Below are 19,258 nucleotides of genomic sequence, written 5' to 3'. Positions count from 1 at the left end.
GGAAATTCTATTGTGACACAAGAAAAAATCCTCAGAACCTACTCACCTCCCCCCCCCCCCCCACCCCCACCCCGGGCTATAAATAAAGACTGGTCTCCTATCTCGGTCGAATTTTAACTTGGAAAACAAAATAGAAAAGTTTTTGGGATCAGAAACAACCAGAACTTTTGAGAAACAAGACTAAGTCACATTTTTACCTCGAGCCACTCAGAACCAATATTATTAGTCGCCGGCATCCACCCGCCAGGGGAACCTTGGTAATTTAATCGGCCTTTGGAAGGGTCGTAGATTATATTGGATGAAGGTGGAGAGGTAGGCACACTTTTTCTGGAAGAAGCAGTCAGAGAATGAGAACCAGCGGCTACACCTTGAGCTTTGACTTCATTTTCTGAAAAAAATAAATAAACGAAAAACAAAAACTGTGATTGAATAATTTGGATATATCAACAAAGTTGAAATGGTAAATTGGCCACCGTAACGATTACAAAAGCTGACGTTTCGAGCATTAGCTATTCGTCGGAGCGAATAGAGGAATTGTGGGTTGTGTGTGCTTTTAAAGGCAGAAAATGGAGCTACAATGTGATTGCTTTACACAGATTATTACGAGGTATGATACTATTAGCAAATACAGCTGTAGTAACGTCAATACTTTCAATACTGCACTAGTAGGAGTTTCAAGGGGAATTAAAATATGAACGGAAACATATTTCCACTCACAAAATAAAATTAGGATGCTTGGAACCGGGAATTTCAACCAAAATGTGGGAATGGAATTGAGATTTGGACATGAATTGCTAGCGAATGAATTTGTACCAGTCCTCTATGCAGAGCCTTTTTCAAAGGTGTTGGGTAAAGTTTAGGATATAGTTTTACAGTAATGGTAGTCTTGGTGAATCTTGATAAGGGGGAAAGAAGGATAAGCAGTGCAAGATCACTAAGACACCAAGATGTTCTGAAAATCTCCTGTTTTCGCAAGGTTTTATTGTGGTCTAAGAGCAGGAGAAGACATATCGTAACTACTTTACTCAGCGTTCACTATAATGTTTCTAATCTTATAGCCGTTTGAGCATTGGAGAGCTTGAATTTTTTAAACTATTTTTGCAATATATTCTGTGACAGAATACTTCTCATTTCTTATCAGTGAGTCGAGATTTCTTCTAACATGATATTTACACGTAAAAACATAGTCTAAAGAAAAAGGTTAAACCATAACCGATGGAGCACAGTGAAATTCCGACAAGGTAGACTACTGTCTTTGAATGCGTTCTTTCGAGCATAGATTTTCGCTTTTTATTGCTCACAACAACAGCTAATGGTCACGTACTTTGCCAACGATATTGTGAAATCTTGGAAACTCACACAGATAACAATTTAGCCCGGAAATACCCTGCTTCGTTTACAAAATATCAGGAGCAGAATATAGATTCTGTTGATAACTACGGTTATACAAGAAAGGTCTCAAAAAAACTTGGTGTGATTTTATGAATATAAAAACCTAAAAGTACAGATATGTTTTAACAGTGAAGACAGATTATTCTTAATATTCCACGAACATCGCTCTTTAGTATGTGTGCATGCAAAAAGTCGAATTTTGCATAATGTTTCATCCGCCTTGCCCATGACAAGCATCTTGTCAGTGTTTTTATTTTGACAGCTTTTATTGTGTTCATTAAGAAAATAGAAAAAGTTCTCTTCTTTGTTGACCTCGCATATTAGTTTTCATCACGACAAGGGAACATAACTTTTTGTGCCATTAACTCTGATTATTAGATTAGTAGTTGTAAATACCTCCGCACTGACAATAAGCTGTTAATTATTACCATGAGCTGTTAATGACCGTTATTTGGTTTAAACATGGCTTGTCGATTGTAGAAATTACGTTGATGAGCCGCAAAAAATATCAAACCATAAACGTGATGAAACGCAGTATATTGCAAAGTTGGATGCACTTATGATAAAAAAAAACGCCACAACCACGACTGTTGACGCCAGTTAGATCTTGCTGAGTTTTGCGCGTGGGTGAAAAAAAAACGCAAAGACTAAGACCGTAAAACCAAACAAAGCTTTGGTGACTTTTGCCCGAGGGTGACAAAAATTTCATTATTTGCTACATTTCTGTAATCACAAGCTCCCTCTGCGCAAACTTTAGGTAACTGCGATCGTATGTAATCCTCAGCCCAAAAATTCTGGGTGACTATACTGTATTTACCGGCCGCTCCGTCAAACTGATAGAGTTTGAAAAAAGGATAGAAAAAGAAAGATAGAGGGTAAAAAAAAAACGCAACGACGAAGACCGTAAAAACCAAATTAAATCTCGGTCAGTTTTGCCTGAGGGAAATAAAGTGTTTGTTGCTACATTTCTGTAATCAAAAACATGCGATCGTGTGTAATCCTAAGCCAAAATTCTTGGATACTACACCATATTTACCAACCACTCCATCGAGCTGATAGAGTTTTCATGTAACAGACCTAATTTAATCTCCCAGTCCTTTCGTGAGTAATACGTTTTTACGAGATCTATAACGGAAAAAATTCCTAAACTATTTTTTCGACGCTTATCTTATATTGCTGTTTCCGCAACTTTGTGTTTGATTAAACCGCATAACAAAGAAAATTACTTCTTACGGGGACAGAGATGATTTCCGTGACGCAATACAACTCTAAATTAGACGCACATATAACAACAAACACTAAAGATGCAACGAGCACGACCAAAAACACCAATTACTTTTTGTGAGTTTTGCCCGAAGAAAATAGCTCATGCTGATATTGCAAGAAAATAGCTCATGCTGATATTGATAAGATCGTTAAAGGACTGACCGCTCACAATATAACTTGGTCAATGATATCCTCGCTTATAACACGAAAGCGATCTCACTTGTTGATTGCGAATAAAGGAAATGATACTCCGCATTTCTTTAATCAAATTTTAATTTCTCAGTGATTGCTTGGCTTTATCCACGATCGTAGCGGAATTGTAATCAAAAGCACAAAACATGAATTCGTTTGCGCGTTTATCAGACAAACGCACCCTCCAATAGCTATTGTTTATCTTTTTGTAACGGTTAATGTCTCCTGGCCCAGACGTATCATTTTCGACATGTAAACAGCTTAATCTTTCTAGATGGGTTTCCCGTCAGTTGATAAGATATTCTATTTTAAGGATAACTCTTTACTTTTCGAATTAAGAAAGTGTGGTTTAGCATGATCATATCTTCGGTGAGCCAGATGAAAATTGAACTTTGACATGTGCGAAAACTTTCGCTGTGTTTCCCTTGATAAAAAAATCTATAGGAAAGCCAAACAATTTAAGGGATTGGTTCTGAACGTAGCTGTTGTTGCTTTTGTTCCTACAAGAATATGATGTTAACGTCCGTCGGTTTGTCTCAGCGAACAAAAGAGAACGGGGTCAAAGCGGAAGTCGTAAGCTCGATCGCGGAAAATAAAGCACATGAAACTCTCTGTCGTACTTGTCTTGCCTCCGCAAGGTGAAAACTTCAAGTGTCGCTACATTTTTGTAATCAGAAGTTTTTAGTCTGTGCGCAGTTAAAAAGATGGTAAATAAGAGGAAATTCCTTTTACATGTTGTGTTCTCAAAACGCACCCGATTGTCTTCGGGTTGAGATACCGGAAGAAATTCTGAAAATATGCTCACATAATCGCATAGAATTCCAGTTTAAGACAAACTACTGAATTAAAGAGAAGATTGACGATACTTTTGACTCGCGAGCATTTACACTCTATTTGTCATATGAACGTCTAATTTTAGGCATTTCCTAACAGACATATGATACCCCAAAACCGTGCCCGGCTGTCTGGCCTTTCGCCATAGCAATGAAAGAAAGGATGATTGTCATCGTCGTCCTAACGACCTCATGAGACTGAGATACATAGTGACTTTTTGCGAGACCTTGGGCAAGTAAATAGCTCATGCTGATATTGGTAAGATCGTTAAAATATTGACCTCTTACAATATAACTTGCTCAATGACATCCTTGTTTATCATACGAAAGCGATCCAACTTGATTAATTGACAAAAAAAAAGTTCCGCTTTACGTTTATCAAATTTTAATTTCTCAGTAATTGCTAAGCTTTATCCGAGAACGTAACGCAAATTTAATCAAAAGCACAAATCATGAATTTGTTTTGCGCGTTTAACCGACAAATGCGCTCTCCAATAGCTCTCTTTTATTTTTTGTTACGGTTTATTTCCCTCACCTAGACGTATCATTTTATCAACGTGTGCGAAAACTTTTGGAAATAATCTATCGGAAAGCCAAAATTTAAAGGGATTAGTCATACAAGTCGCTATGCTATCTTTTTTTCCTACAAGAACATGATGTTAACTCCCGTAGGTTTGTCTCAACGAGCGAAAGGGAACAAATTCAAAGCGGAAGTCGTAAGCTCGATCACAGAAAATTTAGCAGATGAAACTTTCTATCTTACCTGTCTTTCCTCCGTACGCTTTCGCTTGGCCTAAAAAGGACCCATGTTGAAAATGTACCGAAATCCTTCCACCACCTCCACCACCCCCTTCGCCGCTACCCATTCCTCCAGAAGCTTTCAGTCTTCCGTTGCCTTCGATATCGTGGCAGTCTATCGAGATTCCACCGCCACTGCCTCCACCGTCATTCTGCTGAGCGCGCTGACCGTTAGCCTGCACTGTTCCATCGATAACAAGCTTACGAGCGTATATCTTAAGGTAACCTCCACCTTTTCCGCGTGTACTTGGATCACCACCACCATTACTCCCGGGCTGCGTGGCAACAAAAGCGCTGCCATATGATTCAGCCTGAGATGCAGATAGCGGCGTTTTAGCGGCAGCACCAGCTCTGCCTCCGTAGCTCCCGCCAGATCTGCCAGTGCTTCCACTTGTCGTTGCACCTGCACCGGGATTACTCCCGCTCTCTTTGTTATAATCAAGAACTAATCTTCCATTTACTTGAATGTCAAACGTCTGTGAGACATTAAAGAAATGCTGTGAGGAGCTAGAGGTTGTCTCCAAGAAGACTTCAGTTCTGACGGTTAATGCTGTATAAGAATGAACTCCAGGTGCAAACTTGCATGGTGATGAGATGTCTGCGTTGGAGTTGCTGGTACACGGAGATAATGTTGCTACAACGTGAGAGAGAGTCACTAACAGCAACACTGCAACCGTAAGCGCATTTTTCCAACCAGTCTTAGACATATCAAACGTCCTTTAGTGATAACTCTTAGAGCCTTTTTGCGCCCAGAGGGCGACTACGTTTGAACCAGAAATGCGTTCGATAAATCAAAGAGGTTTTAAACAGACCAGACTTGCATGCAGAGTTGCCGACTCTAGTCACGTCTAAAAATTTCCTTAGTCTGTTTCAATGTCCCGATTGGCATTCAAGACAACTTTTGAGATCTCTTGTCAAGAAGCACTACAATAGCCACTGAATCATCGCAATTTTTTTACTGCGCCTGCATAAACATCATTACCCAAGCTATTAACATGGTCACGAACGCGTTAAATAAAATTCATAATGCCTGTTATTGTTGCTTAGCCATTGACCCGGAACAGACACTTGATGATTCAGGAATGACCAGTCGCACGTAGTTGTTGCATAAATCTTTATTTTCTTGTGTCCTACGTCTTTTAGATTTTGACTACCTTCAGAATTATTTGTTTTAACACGTTTGCTTTTTTTTTTCATAGCAAAGTCCTAGATCCTTTTAATCAACGCGACCATCTCAAAACTTGGAAACAATAGATATCACAACTTATTACCACCGACCGTGAACACTCATCCATCGGAAGATTTGGAATTACTCACACATGACTGACCTTTACAAATCATTAACTACATTTCCGTTTACCTCTCTTGGCAAAATATTTATTTGCTACGAGTTCTTTTGAACGGATTTTCAATTTCAAGGAACCATAAATGTAAGGCTGTACCGGAATTCCTTTCATTCGGCTCTTGGTTACAGAATTACGCCGAGTAAAATAACTTTAAAACTAAGTACCTTCTTTTTCGTTTAGAAATGTCACTCAGTTTTAAATATAGCATTACTTTATTGGTTCAAGGTCTTCGACAAAAGAGAAATGGCGTACTGGTAAAAAGGATTCAATTTCGTGAGAAAAGGGAAAAAGCGGAACATCAAATCTTGAGACGTGTATTTAGTATTCAGACAAAAAGCAAATTACGTCGAGCTCCTGACAGCTTGACTACTCCGTGTGTGAGACGTTTGTATCAATGTTGTGTAGCGTTATTTTTTCGGCGAAAAGCAGCTGCAGTTTAGGTGAAGTATACGGACGAGTGACTACGTGTAACAATTTCAAAGAAAGGTCGCATTTTTTTCTGAGGGAAGCCCCTCGTAACAAATTTTCAGGGGTTAGTCTGGTTGATCATACGTGCTGGAATTCAGTCCAGATTAGATCACCTCCTCTTATCCCCTCTAGCCCCTGCTCACCACAACAACAAAAAAAAAACTATAATGCTCGTAATATTGTCGCTCTGTATTGTTTCGCAATTTCCTTTTGTTATTACTGTTAAACAAATGCTTTTATTTATATTCACAATGTCAATAAATCATTTATAATATGGCAAGGTAGTCCTGAGGTAGTCTGAGTGTTCTGATTGGTTCTTACTTGGTTGGTTTTTTCCGTACGGACCAATTCCACGGACAAAGTCATATGCGGTGTCGACTTGTCCGCAAAAGTCAGCAAATTCAAAATAAACAAGTTTGGTTCGAGTGCCATACAATAAACTATTTATTAACTTCGATTACTCGAGTCGTAGTGGGCAATACTGGTCCAACATAGTGTGTTCTTCCCCACCAAAAGCTAAAAATAGAATTGTTTCAGTCACAGCTAAACTTCAATTTCATGTATTGCAGCAAAACGATTTCTGGGTATCCTTGACACCAGTAGAACGTTTCCATCAAGTGAGCCACGAAGACAAATGAGGAGTCTCGCACCAGTTTTTCTCTTAGGTTTCGTCTAACTGAAGTTGACATTTCACCGAACGACGGAAAGTTCTCAAAAAAGTAATGTATGTGATTCTCTGTGCAGCGAACAAAGCATAAGTTTGTTGAGCCTTTGACGTAATGATGACATTTTCTGCTGTACGATTGCGGGCTCGGCTGGAACACGTTTTCATGAGTAGCGGACGATTTTTCAGACGACTTTGAAAGGGTAAAAATTGGTCATCAAAGGTTTGTTTTAAGATTTTAATGGAGGAAAGGGTTTTAACTTGACCAAATTCAACATTCTGTAAACAAATTAGCCCAAAATAAAATGGTCACTATCATACATATTTTCCTAAGATACCGATGATTACTCGACTTGACACTGAAATGGTTCACACCTAATCGTAAGCAAGTAGTAAGAAATAGCATTGAGGATCATAACGTTACATTCACGTAGCCGATGACAAAGCCGAAATTAAATACAACACACGAAAACTTTCTACGGATTTGTAAAACTTAAAGAATTGCGAGTCCATAAATGTCTATAACAGCCTAGCCAACAGTTCATTAGAATCAGCTGACACATCAACGTGGCGTAGGCATCCCTAAAGTATGACTTAAAACATTTCCTAACATACAAATGGTAATTTGATTTATGACCAGAGCCTCTAAAAAACCTAAATGTTTTGCTTTTAAAGCCTGTTCGATTTTTTTCCACTCGTTGATTCAGTTTCTTGCGATTTTCTCTCATCGGTCCCTTTTAGCTTTCCTTGTCGACTTCTCCATCTTTCCGTCTGATTTCATCAGAGGCCTATCTAAATCTCTGTTGGTGTTGTCGATATTTCCAGGTTCGCTGTCAAATCTCGACGAACTGATATCATCAAGGGATAAAGACTCCTCGAAACCGGTTGCTATCTCAGAATCACTAGCCCAGCGATGCTCCACCTCTCTCTGTGCGTCCTTCAATGCCTGCATAAGCTCGTTGCCACCCATCACTGTGGCAAGACCAGCAACCAAGACTGAATCAAAAATCGACAAGGAGGGACTTTGAGTTCCAATCGTTCCAGATTCGGTGCCAAGACTTGATTGCCGACGGCTTTCGTCTCTGGAATCATCTACAGCCATCAATGTCATGTCGTCATCAAACATCTTTTCGTCGTCGCTGACAATTCGGTGACTGTTCTTGTTCGTATCTTCACTAACACTGTCGGATGAGTCGTCGAACTCACCAGTAGCATTGAGTTTATCAAAGACCAAGTCCTCTATCATCCGTTTTAGGCGATAATGCTGCAGAATGCTCACCAGTTCGTCGTCTCTGTACTTGTTAAGGAACTTCTCGAACACTGGAATGGAATCACAAACTTCGTCCTCGTTAAAATCCCAGTCCACTTCCACTAACAGCCGCATCAGATTTTTCTTCTTTTCTGCGCAGTTTTCCAATTGGAGCCACCGCGTCACCCTCGTATCTTCAAACACGATGTTCCTCATGAAGTGAGTTGCATTGTCTGCATCATCGGCGATCTTATCTAAGTTAGCCTCAATTGTACTCTTAGGCTCTTTGTAGACTGGCGGAATGGGGTGGCCATCTGTCCTGCCAAATGTCTCCTTCAGCCGATGAACTATGAAGTCAACTATTTCGTAATCGTTAGACTGCTTCTCAACATCGCTGCAAACTTCAGCAAACGCATCGTTGATGATGGAAAGAAAAACGTTCAGAAGAACAAACAGCATGGTCACTGTGTAGGTATAGAAGAAAATTGGTCCAAGAATCCGATTGGCAGTAGACAGTTTCTTTAATGTGAACTTGCCGAGTAATGTATCCATCAAAGAGGCGCAGCTTCTCCAAAATGTCCCAAAGCCTCTCATTTCTTGCCCAAAAACCAAGCATGCAAGAAACGCAAAAGCTAGAAACGCGAGTGCAAACATAACCATGAATGACATCAGCTTAGAGAAGGACCTTTTGAGGACTTGTTGTAGCATTGACATGCGCCTGTTGAACCGCAAGAGACGAAACATTTTCAAGAACGATAGAAACACGATAATGCCCATGATACACTTGAGCCACTCGTCCAAGAAGGCTGTGTAATGGAAACTGATAAAGCCACCTCGGTCAATTTTCATATCCCTTAACGCATCTTCGGTGAATTTTAGCCTTGCGAAGTACATTCCTACTGCAGAAAGCGAGAGAAGGGTGACAAGGACTTCCAGAATGTTCCACGGATTCTTCAGGTGTACCCTTCCTCTTTTCAACAGCAGTTTGACCTCCTTAACCACAAAAAACAAGGTAAACAAGAAGTACACAACCTCGCATGTTATCACGAAGACCTTTTCGCCTCCGACGTACCTGAAGAGACGGAGAGTAAGAATGCTGGGATATGGCGACAGACTTCCTGTTGGGAGTTGTTCAAACAGTAGAGTGACAACACAGAACAAGTTGGTGTTTGCGTTGTAAATAGCAAATTCAGAGAAGAGAGCTCTCGTGTAGCGGTCCAGCCAGTTATTTACGCTAAGATGTTTTATTATCTTCAGCAATTCATCGACATCCTGATCATTTGGGAATGTCTGTACATATCCTGCAACAACAAGACAAGATACATTTTTAGACGATTCATCCTTTCTTTACACTACACATCTATCTTCCTGACAAAATAATATCACGATAGGAAGGCGTAACAGAAAGACCAACGTACTTTAGAAGTAACTGGTAAGCTAGTTCTTCCACTCGTGACTTTAACCTACTGTAAGTTTTTCCGTCGGTTTGTCTAAGCATTTGGTCGTTCAGTCCCTCCTCGATCAATCAATCTGATCTACATTATACAATTCTCACTTGCTGTAAATCTCAAAACTTATATCCTCCTTATCTTGGTAAACAGTTCCTCCACTATTCGTTGGTTAAAAAGGGAACTAGCGTGAACATACGCAGTTCATACCTCCACCGCTATACGTTCCCTTATACCCCCAGTATGGAAATGTCTCAAGCTCCTCTCCGCTTCTGTAGACCCAAGGATCTTTCAACTGAGAAGTTTGCCTGGGAGAGGAGGGGGAGTGAGTTTCAGCTGCTGTGGTTGGTGTAGCCTTCCAACCCGGTAAATACCAGCCTTGGTCCTCTTCTTTTATGCTGTAGAGGTCGTTGCACTCGGTAATGTCGTGTGAAACGCGTTTGTATACACAGGTATCTAAGAAGGAAAGTTATTTTTATCTTTATAGTGATAAAAAAAATACGCACTGGTGGAATACTCGGTTTCAAGCACTACATTGGGAATGGTTGGAGTCAAAGTTGTCCCTAGTTTACACCTATTTCTCGTTAGACAATAGGGTGCACCTTGAAAACGTAAGACTTTCCTGGTTATTTATAGTCATTCATAATAATTCTCTGTGACTCCCCCGAAAAGTACCCCTGGTCTATGAAAGACTAAAAAAAATAACTTACCTTTCTTAATTCTCAGTTGCCTTAGCCGCGCCACACCCAAAAGAAAAGCGGTCGGAATGTCTGCAAGATAGCCCTTTTGATAGCGAGTCGAGTTATTGTAGAAAACTTCAGGCTTTAAAGAAGGAATGAATGTCTCACTCAACCATCTCCAGTAGTGCTTTATCCCGTTTACCTTGTAAAGGAAGTAGTAATTAAATTAGTTTTTCTCGCCCTTCGATAATTAACCCGAGACAGTTACACTAGCGTACTCGTATGCCTTGAAGTGAAGAGATAAATATGAGAGTTACCGTGACATTGGATGTAACTCAGCTCACTGGCTTACCTTGTCATAAGTTAGGTTCCCACTGTAACCTGCCTTTTCAAAAGTATTCCTCATGTATTGGGTCACCCGAGATGTATCTAGATCCCTGTTGATATAGCTTATGGTAAGCAGAACCAACAAGAAGATAATGTACCAGGAAATTTCTTGAATAATGGAGCTCATCTGCTTCTCCTTCAAGCGGAGCTGACGGGCAATCTCCAGCTTAGCCTCTTCTGGTGGCCTGTCGTTTATGATCTTCCTCACTGTCTTCTGTGTCTCAGGATCAAGGTCTGTGAGGTCCGTGTGTAGCCACTCCTCGTCCTTTGCGAGACCATTGATATCCGCGTATGAATCATCCTCGGCCTTCTTCGGATCTTTGATGAGGAGGGCAAAAAGGATTGCAAGTATAAAGACTTTGATTGGTTGTGTTAACAAGACATCTTGCAAGAAGCTAACGGCCATCGAAGATAGCCACTCTACCGATTTTTCAGGTCCGAACTGCATTCCGTACATTATCACAAATGATCCCGATGAAGTCACGGATAGAAATGCAAGGCCGTATGCTAAGCGCACGAACCAATGCGGGAGTCCTTTGCTGGCAGGAGCGGTCTTTTCTTCTCCAGTCGTTTCGACGTCAACATTGTCGGTGTCGTTAGTGCCGGTTTTCACTTCGTATTGATTTTCCTTCGGCCTAGCTTTCCGAAATATTGTGGCAATGATGAGGTTCAATGGGAATACTACCAAACTGCTCATGATTCCTATCGAAACTGACCGGATGGAGAAGCTAAAGCCCATGATCTTGATGGCATTTTTTGTCGTCTCGTTTTTGCCTACTTCGTAAAACATAGCATTTGCAAGCATTGTGCACAGTAAGATGGACAAACAACAAGTCAGGCGTTGAACTCGAGTAAAAGTGCTTTGAGTTGGCCGAGCCACAACCGAAAACCAAATGTGACCATCGGTGAGATTCTTCCTCACTTCAGACGCGAAAAGGACGTTGAATTTAGTCAGTTCCTTGTTAGAAGCTGGGAAGATAGTCCTCTCAATTTTGCCGTCACCTTCCTCGACTGCTAGCCAGTCGTCACAAACAAACCACCACCTCTGATCAGTTTGTATGTCTTGGATCATGATGCGCAGAAGATTCCACGATGGATAGGTCCCACCGTTATTGTGCCACACGCGAATCTGTTTCAAGTTTCCAAGCGATTGAGGAACGATCAAAAGAAAGGCGTCGACACATCCTAGGGAAGAGGACAATTTAAACATGACTCGCTAATCATGTGCATTATCCATTTTTATCTTTTTCAAACCTTTCTTTTCAAAAAAGACGTTTTCGCTATAACTTGACACCCTAATGTGATACAAATGAAGCCATAACCAATATATGGCCTCAGTCGAAAAACGGCAACATTACGGCAGAAAGATCATGCTCTTGCATTCCTCGTTAATTTCGACGTCATTTTTTTGGTATTGTTCTTTATCAGATTGGGAGGGGTTCCCCATTATTTGCAACAGGCAAACAAAGCGAGATCACAAACCTGTCCTAAAAGTTTTTCTTTTTGGATCTTTCAGAAGTCGAGGTTCGCTGTCCCCCAGGGCGCCAGTGAGTACGATGGATACTTCAGCACTTGTGCCAGCCCCGCGAATAAAACCGGTATGGACTTGAATCTGGTAACAATACGTATCCCGAGAATCGTTATCAGGGAGTGGAGTTACTCCCGCCTGCGAAAATAACGCAAGGATATTTCAAATAAGCAAGGCAATTAAATCCCTCTGACATTTAAACTTAGTATTTGGAATGAATGGCTCAGTCGAACTGTGGGTGGGTAAATAATTTTATGTACTGTAGTCTGACTTATACTTAACTTATTACTTAGCTCTTATTAACCGAGCGGGAGGTCTGTATGGGAGAATCTTGACCGAGGTAGCCAGTACAGACCTCACTGCGTTCGGTCTGTACCAGCGACCGAGGGCAAGATTCTCTCATACAGACCGACCTAGCTCGGTTAATAAGATATTTATTATATGGCTGTGTCTTCTATGCCAATTTTTTTATATTCTTTGTACCTTTTTTTTCTAGACCGGTCTAGATGCCGGTCTAGATGGGAAAATCCAGACCGCTTTCAATATTGATTTCAGCCAATCAAATTCGTGAATTCGGTAGTTCCCAGTCCTTGTCAGACACAGCCATATAATAAACACTATTATTAAAAACTGGATCATTGGATAATGCAATTCAAGACTTTTTATTGGCTTAGCCATTATGGTATAGGAAAGGAAAGGAAAGGAAAGTCTTAAGCACTCTAAACAACAAACGTGTCTAGTTACAATGTATATGAGCCAATATACCATAATCTAATATCTGTACATTGTAACATCCGGTTTCTTCTTACAAAATAAAGTCGAGAAGATTTGTCTAATATCTTGGGGGTGTTTTTTTTTCATAAAACAATTATTACACTTGCGCTTGTTGGATATGAGATGATTATAGCCAACGAGGCGCGTAGCGCCGAGTTGGCTATCTATCATCTCATATCCAACGCGCGCTCGTGGAATAATTGTTAAATATTAATAAAGCTTCAGAATTACACAGGCAAATAAAAACCAACGATATAATGTTGGGACGTTTCAGCGACCTTACTGCGCTTTTATCAAGGAATGAATAAAAAGAGCGAGTTCAATAGAGTTAAGACCTGTAAATTTACATAAATAAATTTAAATAAAATAAACACTTTAGCGCGGATCGAATCTGCTTTTAACCGTGGTTAAATGTGCGTAAACATTGCCATAACGAACAGCCGGGCGCAGTCCTCAAGGACTTCCTTAGTTGTTTCAGCGTGGAAAAAAATGTAGGAACAAATTTGAGTGTTTAATTAACGAAATGCTGTACATCAAACAATTATAACTACGTTTACGTGTAGAAACTGATTCGATCTGCGCTAAAGGGATTATTTAACTTAACTTTATTGAATTTACAGGTGTTAACTCTTTTGAAATTCACTCCCTTTATCCATTCCGTAATAATAGTAATAATGATAATAATAATTATAATTATAATAAATGAAAAACCAAAAGTCAGCGTTGAAATCATATGAAGATCTTATAATCTTCTCAAAAAAAAGACTATAGTAGAAATTCCAAATCAACTTTACAATGATTCAACACGGCAAGGAAACAAGGCAAAAATTCTTATTCTTGTTCATAATTACTTGCAATGGTTGATTACAACAAAGTGATTACCTTTAACGCGTCGTTTTTATCGGCTCTTCGGGCGAAGATGAGGCACAGAAAGTAAAGACCAAGAATTGTACACACTGCGATCAGTGCGTGAGGGCTCTGAAGCAGCGTTTGCGAACTAAAATTATTTAAGTCCAAACGGTTCGGTAGCACAAAGAAATCGCTTCCGAATGTTGTCAGGTGTGATGCAAGGCATTCGACGTGCGTGAGATTTGTTTTTCGCCCCACCTATCACAAAAAGAGATAATAACAAGAACCAACCACACAGTAAGGCTCTGTGATGTTCTTATTCCTCATTAGAAGTTAATTGACACTCAATGTTTTATAGTCCCCTCTTTATACTTTGTTGGTGACGACTTATTCCCCCTCCGTTCCCCCTGAAAACCATGTGATCCCACCCAAAATCCTTTACCCCCCCCTCAGGAAGAAACATGACTGGTCCTTCAGCAAAAATGTCTAAAATTACAGCCAAGTTCCTTACCTTGACTCCCTCTGTTGACCACGAATTATTTCCCTCGTCGAAGAACATACAGCGTGACCGATAAACAGAGGTTTTATAGTTTATTTCATCAGTGAATATTTCGTCAGGGAGCCATGTGAGATTTTTGGGCTTCTTAAAGATGACCTTGGCGAAGTATTTTCCAGCAACAGTCAAATTTAGGACATCATCAGCCAAAAGTAGTCTGTGGGAGTATGACTGAAGAGTTGAATTCGACAAATTTGCCGCCTTGCTTTGTAAAAGGTAATCCTCAGCCAAGAAAGTAGCGTTGAAGTCAAACAAATGCTGGGATATGTTTGGTTCGCGGCCCATGGTGACAAGTATCTCAACATCGACAGGAGCCTCTGGTGTGACTTCAAAAGTGACGGTGGAAGTATTGTCTTTAATTTTAAATGAATACACATCGTGTTGGGACAGTAACAGCTTTCTCTCAGCCTTAAGAAAACGTCTGTCCAACTGCGCGCGAGTCAAAGGGATTACGACACTGATTTCTTTCCCTGTCGTCAGATATTTCACTCCATACTCATCTTTGCGTCTGTTACGTGTGGTATCTACCTTGTACAACGAAAAGCTTACGAGTTTGCTGTCATTTAAGCGGCCAGAGTCGTTTCCTTCGGGAAACAGATTTATCGCAGAAAGTATGCTCTAAGAAAAATAAAACGAAGGAAAAAACGAATTGGTTCACTGACTATTTAGAACTTTGGAGGGTCAGTTACTATATCTAACTCAACTTACCACTTGATTAAGGATTTCTTTATCTAAGTTAAGTGAACCTTCTGCAATCTTTACTTCACCGTCACCAACTTTATAGGGCTTCTTTCCTATAAACTCATCACCTTCAAGTGAAACTCCCATTGAGAGAACTTCATTGTCGATAATCGTTGGCTCCTCTCCATCGACCATAGAAACTATCAGAGCTTCCGACAGTCTATCAAGCGTCCCAATGACTTTCCCTGTTGTATTTGTTTCAGTTGTGTTCGAGCCTTCAACCGGCAACTGAAAAACATAGTGCTCTCTTAGATCAAAGCTTATGAAACGAAACGAAACCCTTTAAAAGTGGCGCCTAAATTACCTTCCAGGTGATAGTTCGTGTGAAGCTTTGGAAGACTGATGCTCAGCGCGCTGGACTCCGGATCGAAGGGTGCGGATATGATCCCTGGCCGGGAGCTGGGTCACGCTACCAGGTGCCTGGGCAATTCACTTTATTCTCAAGCTATCCCTCTCCAGCCAGGAGTTTTAATGGTTATCGTTGAACTGAAGGGGGAACTTAACAAATTTTCTATGTGTTATCTGGGATGCGATCTCGTTTCCCCCTGAAGCCCCTTGGAGGAGGCAAGCACTGCGAGAGTACAAAGTCGTCGATTAACGAAACAAGGTAAAGCCACTCCTGCCAACGTTTCATCCGATCGGCTGGCCTCGTACGCATAAACTGCGAGAAGCCCTCACGCCCTCGCACTATCTAGACACTGTGATTTACCTTATCACGGCGACCATTGCAAAAAAATCAAACAAGTCTAAACCGGTGTGACTTGCATCGATTCGAGGATGAAATGATATCGGTAAAGAAAAAAAAATTTTCACAGAAATTATCAACTTCACACTTCTGCGACTAAAATCTCAGCGAAGAGTGGCAGTAACCTCTCATTTCAATTTATCCAGTCGTCTCTTCTTTTTCGCAAAATATACTTGCATCGCATTACGCAACATCATTATGATCTTCAACTGAATCAAACGCTTATATTACCTTTTCACCTCCGCGGGTCAAGTTCACCGTTTTGATGAGATTAACGGTTCCGTTTAGCACTGCTGCAGATGCTTCTCTTAATTCCTCGCTAGGCACTCCTTGCACTCCTTTGCTGGTGGCAATTTCCAAGATTGTTTGACTTGCGTTGTTATAGAGGTCGGAGAGTTTTTCCTGTTTGAAAATAATACGACGAAACAGACATAGAGGTTTACCATATAATTATATATGTAAAAGAAAAAAAACAAGACAGATTCAGTGTAAATAGGTTAGGAAAGATGTGTTGAAACTTAATCTTAATCGACTCAAAATATGATTTATCACAGGAACCCATCAACAGGAGACTCTTTCTCCGCTAGTTTCTTAAGTCAACCCTTTCCCGAGTAGCTTTATTTTTAGAACGGCTTTTTTCCCACGATGATGGGGGAATGTGACGTAAAACGACCTCAAGCTCCGTTTTGATTGGGTCTTTGAACTGTGTGCGTGCGAAACCTCCCCTGAGAGCCGTTCTATGATTGGGTCTTTGAACTGTGTGCGTGCGAAACCTCCCGTGAGAGCCTTTCTATGATTGGGTCTTTGAACTGTGTGCGTGCGAAACCTCCCCTGAGAGCCTTTCTATGATTGGGTCTTTGAACTGTGTGCGTGCGAAACCTCCCCTGAGAGCCGTTCTATGATTGGGTCTTTGAACAGTGTGCGTGCGAAACCTCCCGTGAGAGCCGTTCTATGATTGGGTCTTTGAACAGTGTGCGTGCGAAACCTCCCGTGAGAGCCTTTCTATGATTGGGTCTTTGAACAGTGTGCGTGCGAAACCTCCCCTGAGAGCCTTTCTATGATTGGGTCTTTGAACTGTGTGCGTGGGAAACCTCCCCCGAGAGCCGTTCTATAAATAAATCTACTCGGGAAAGGGTTGACTCCAAGGCTTAGTATAGGAGATAAAGGCTCCTGTTGATGAGCTCCTGTTTATCATTAATCCAATTGTCCGGAGTCAGGAAGGGTGGTCTTCTTAGAGAAGTCCCCCCCTTTCCACCCATCAGTGTAGCCCGGGTTCCAATCCACGACCTGGCGCTATGCGAGTGATAAGTTTGTCGCTGGTTCTTGCCCTAGCTCTAAAGTTAATCCCCGATTTTACTTTTTTTCTTTCTCCTTCCATATAAAAGAAGCAGTAAATTACATTCCTGACGCACGTACACGAGGATTTCGTTATATCGAGGTTCCGTGGCTTACATTTTAGTGTAACTTTAGCCGGGCTGAAAAGTATCGCTCGTTATATCGAGGACTTCCTTAAACAGAGGTTCGTTAAATCGAGGTTCCATTATCTAATTTTTTAAACTTCAACTGCAGCGGATTCAGGAAAGGTTAAAAGTTTCTTGGTAAACGACCTCTTCGATTAAGCGCTTAAGCAGAAGTGCCTGGATGCTTATTCGGGGAAATACGGTATTTGTCTCAAATCCTTTTACATGATGGAGGTGTAAACGGAGAACAAACAGGAACACTTGCCAACATAATCTTTGTGTTTTGTTCGGGCTTGCTTGTGACCACAGTTAGAGTCCCGGCATATTGTCTAACATCTGATAGGCTGGTATTTGGTGCCCCTTTAACGCTCGATTCCACATACTTCACGAGTTTTTCTCTTAACTGCCGACCGAACAGACGTGTGATTAATAAACATCCATATAGTCTACCTAGCAGCCACACGTAAAGATTCAGGCTATCGAAAAGTCACGCGCGTACGATGGAGTAATCACGCGCGCCCGACGCACAAGACGAGTTTTTCGTCGCGCCACCAACAGAACAAACGCGTGGGTACACGAGAGGGTACAAACAGGTGAGTATTCTCGCGCACACGACGTGCATCACGCGTGTCTTCTCCCTTGTGCGTGAGATAATTCCATTCTCGCCATGCGGCTGCTAGGCAAACCAACAAGTCACAGGTAAATACTGTATTACACTATCGACAGTTTAACTGTTCTGAAACTAAGCAGTTTAAACTTCAACATCATTCAACATGCTTTTCATTGATATCAGGAAAAATATTGCAACAAGACAACGCGACTAATACACTTGTAATAAGGTATAGTCATTTCTCTCCCGGTCCAATGACATCGGAAGGACTGCATGGCGAGACTAACAATTGTACCACATTTCAAATGTTTTTCACTGTGTTGCACGAAATTTTTAAGAAAATGCATATACTAAGATAATCATAAATTCCTTGGAATACTTCATTATTTAGTGTTATGTAAGACCTTCAATTAAATGTGAAGCTGTATTTACATCAAAGTCAACATTTTCAGTTCATAAGTTTATCTTTGCTTTGTACAGGAAGGATTACCTCCACTTTTTTTTCCTCCTCGCTTTCATCACTTTGAGCCGACGCACTCTTTTTGTTTAAAACTTCAGCAGCGGTGAGAACAATAGACGTGGTCCGCCTCGTGTCTCCTTTGGTAGAATTCAGTAGTTTCTCAGTCTCTCTTGTCAGCTCTTCGTAGTTTACGTTTAGTGTTTGCACCTGCAACATCGATTAACAACAATAATCACAAACCACTGGTCTAGCTTAAAGACGCATGCTTCATTGCATTGTGGAGCAAGGCAGGTGTCGGTCGAGTATCAATGTTCCTTCGCCAAAGATAAAAATTCTTCAGTTTCCATAATAATGGCCTTTCTCTGGACACTTGCTAAATGGAGACAAGCGAAAAACGGGCGAGTCAATAACGGAAATTTAAGAGAAAAATAGTAAAAAAATTACTGCGCTTGACGACCGAGAGTTTGACTTAGCCTAGAACGTTGGAAAGAGTCCTCACAGGAAGCTCGGATCACTTTTTTTTAAATGACGCTCATGACAAAGAATTTAACGAAGCTACTACACTGTTGTTGAAGAAGACTTTTTCCCTTTGTCACATCACCCACCACCTTAAAGAAGACCAAAAATATCATTTCAACAAAGGAAAACGAGCTCATAAGATAATAATGTATCAAGAAGACACAGGGATGGAAAGGAATGGGGAGGCTTTTCGCAGATTGCAACTAATGAAATGAAGAAATCTAGACTAAAATGTTTTCAAGATGCACAGATCAGGTTGTAGCTCTACAGATTACGTCACCGACCTTTAAGTA

The 19,258-nt window shown here is 40.9% G+C and overlaps 2 protein-coding genes and 2 long non-coding RNA genes across 4 annotated transcripts in view; 2 read left to right on the top strand and 2 right to left on the bottom strand.

Moving 5' to 3' along the window:
• The window catches only part of LOC111321626 (uncharacterized), a 106,809-nt gene extending 101,401 nt beyond the window's left edge, over positions 1-5,408 (bottom strand). The window contains exons 1-2 of the mRNA XM_088736803.1: positions 4,447-5,408; positions 198-388 (exon numbers count right to left, since the gene is read on the bottom strand). Of these exons, the coding sequence (XP_088592929.1) occupies positions 198-388; positions 4,447-5,188 (933 nt within the window). The 5' untranslated portion in view covers positions 5,189-5,408. The remainder of the gene's footprint in view (positions 1-197; positions 389-4,446) is intronic.
• LOC148721794 (uncharacterized) lies at positions 3,401-13,087 on the top strand. The gene is made up of 2 exons (XR_015992735.1): positions 3,401-3,942; positions 12,240-13,087. It is a non-coding gene; the product is annotated as an uncharacterized LOC148721794 (long non-coding RNA).
• Positions 5,029-6,577, top strand: LOC148721795 (uncharacterized). The gene is made up of 2 exons (XR_015992734.1): positions 5,029-5,156; positions 5,681-6,577. It is a non-coding gene; the product is annotated as an uncharacterized LOC148721795 (long non-coding RNA).
• The window catches only part of LOC111321599 (uncharacterized), a 42,527-nt gene continuing 29,732 nt past the window's right edge, over positions 6,464-19,258 (bottom strand). The window contains exons 20-30 of the mRNA XM_022924534.2: positions 18,477-18,653; positions 17,642-17,779; positions 16,148-16,318; positions 15,139-15,399; positions 14,386-15,048; positions 13,908-14,132; positions 12,206-12,389; positions 10,689-11,908; positions 10,367-10,538; positions 9,867-10,112; positions 6,464-9,509 (exon numbers count right to left, since the gene is read on the bottom strand). Of these exons, the coding sequence (XP_022780269.2) occupies positions 7,684-9,509; positions 9,867-10,112; positions 10,367-10,538; positions 10,689-11,908; positions 12,206-12,389; positions 13,908-14,132; positions 14,386-15,048; positions 15,139-15,399; positions 16,148-16,318; positions 17,642-17,779; positions 18,477-18,653 (5,283 nt within the window). The 3' untranslated portion in view covers positions 6,464-7,683. The remainder of the gene's footprint in view (positions 9,510-9,866; positions 10,113-10,366; positions 10,539-10,688; positions 11,909-12,205; positions 12,390-13,907; positions 14,133-14,385; positions 15,049-15,138; positions 15,400-16,147; positions 16,319-17,641; positions 17,780-18,476; positions 18,654-19,258) is intronic.

The sequence above is a fragment of the Stylophora pistillata genome, chromosome 10 (assembly GCF_964205215.1).
Source record: "Stylophora pistillata chromosome 10, jaStyPist1.2, whole genome shotgun sequence".
NCBI lineage: Eukaryota > Metazoa > Cnidaria > Anthozoa > Scleractinia > Pocilloporidae > Stylophora > Stylophora pistillata.
Note: the sequence above shows the minus strand (reverse complement) of the source record. Positions and strands in the feature narration are given on the sequence as shown.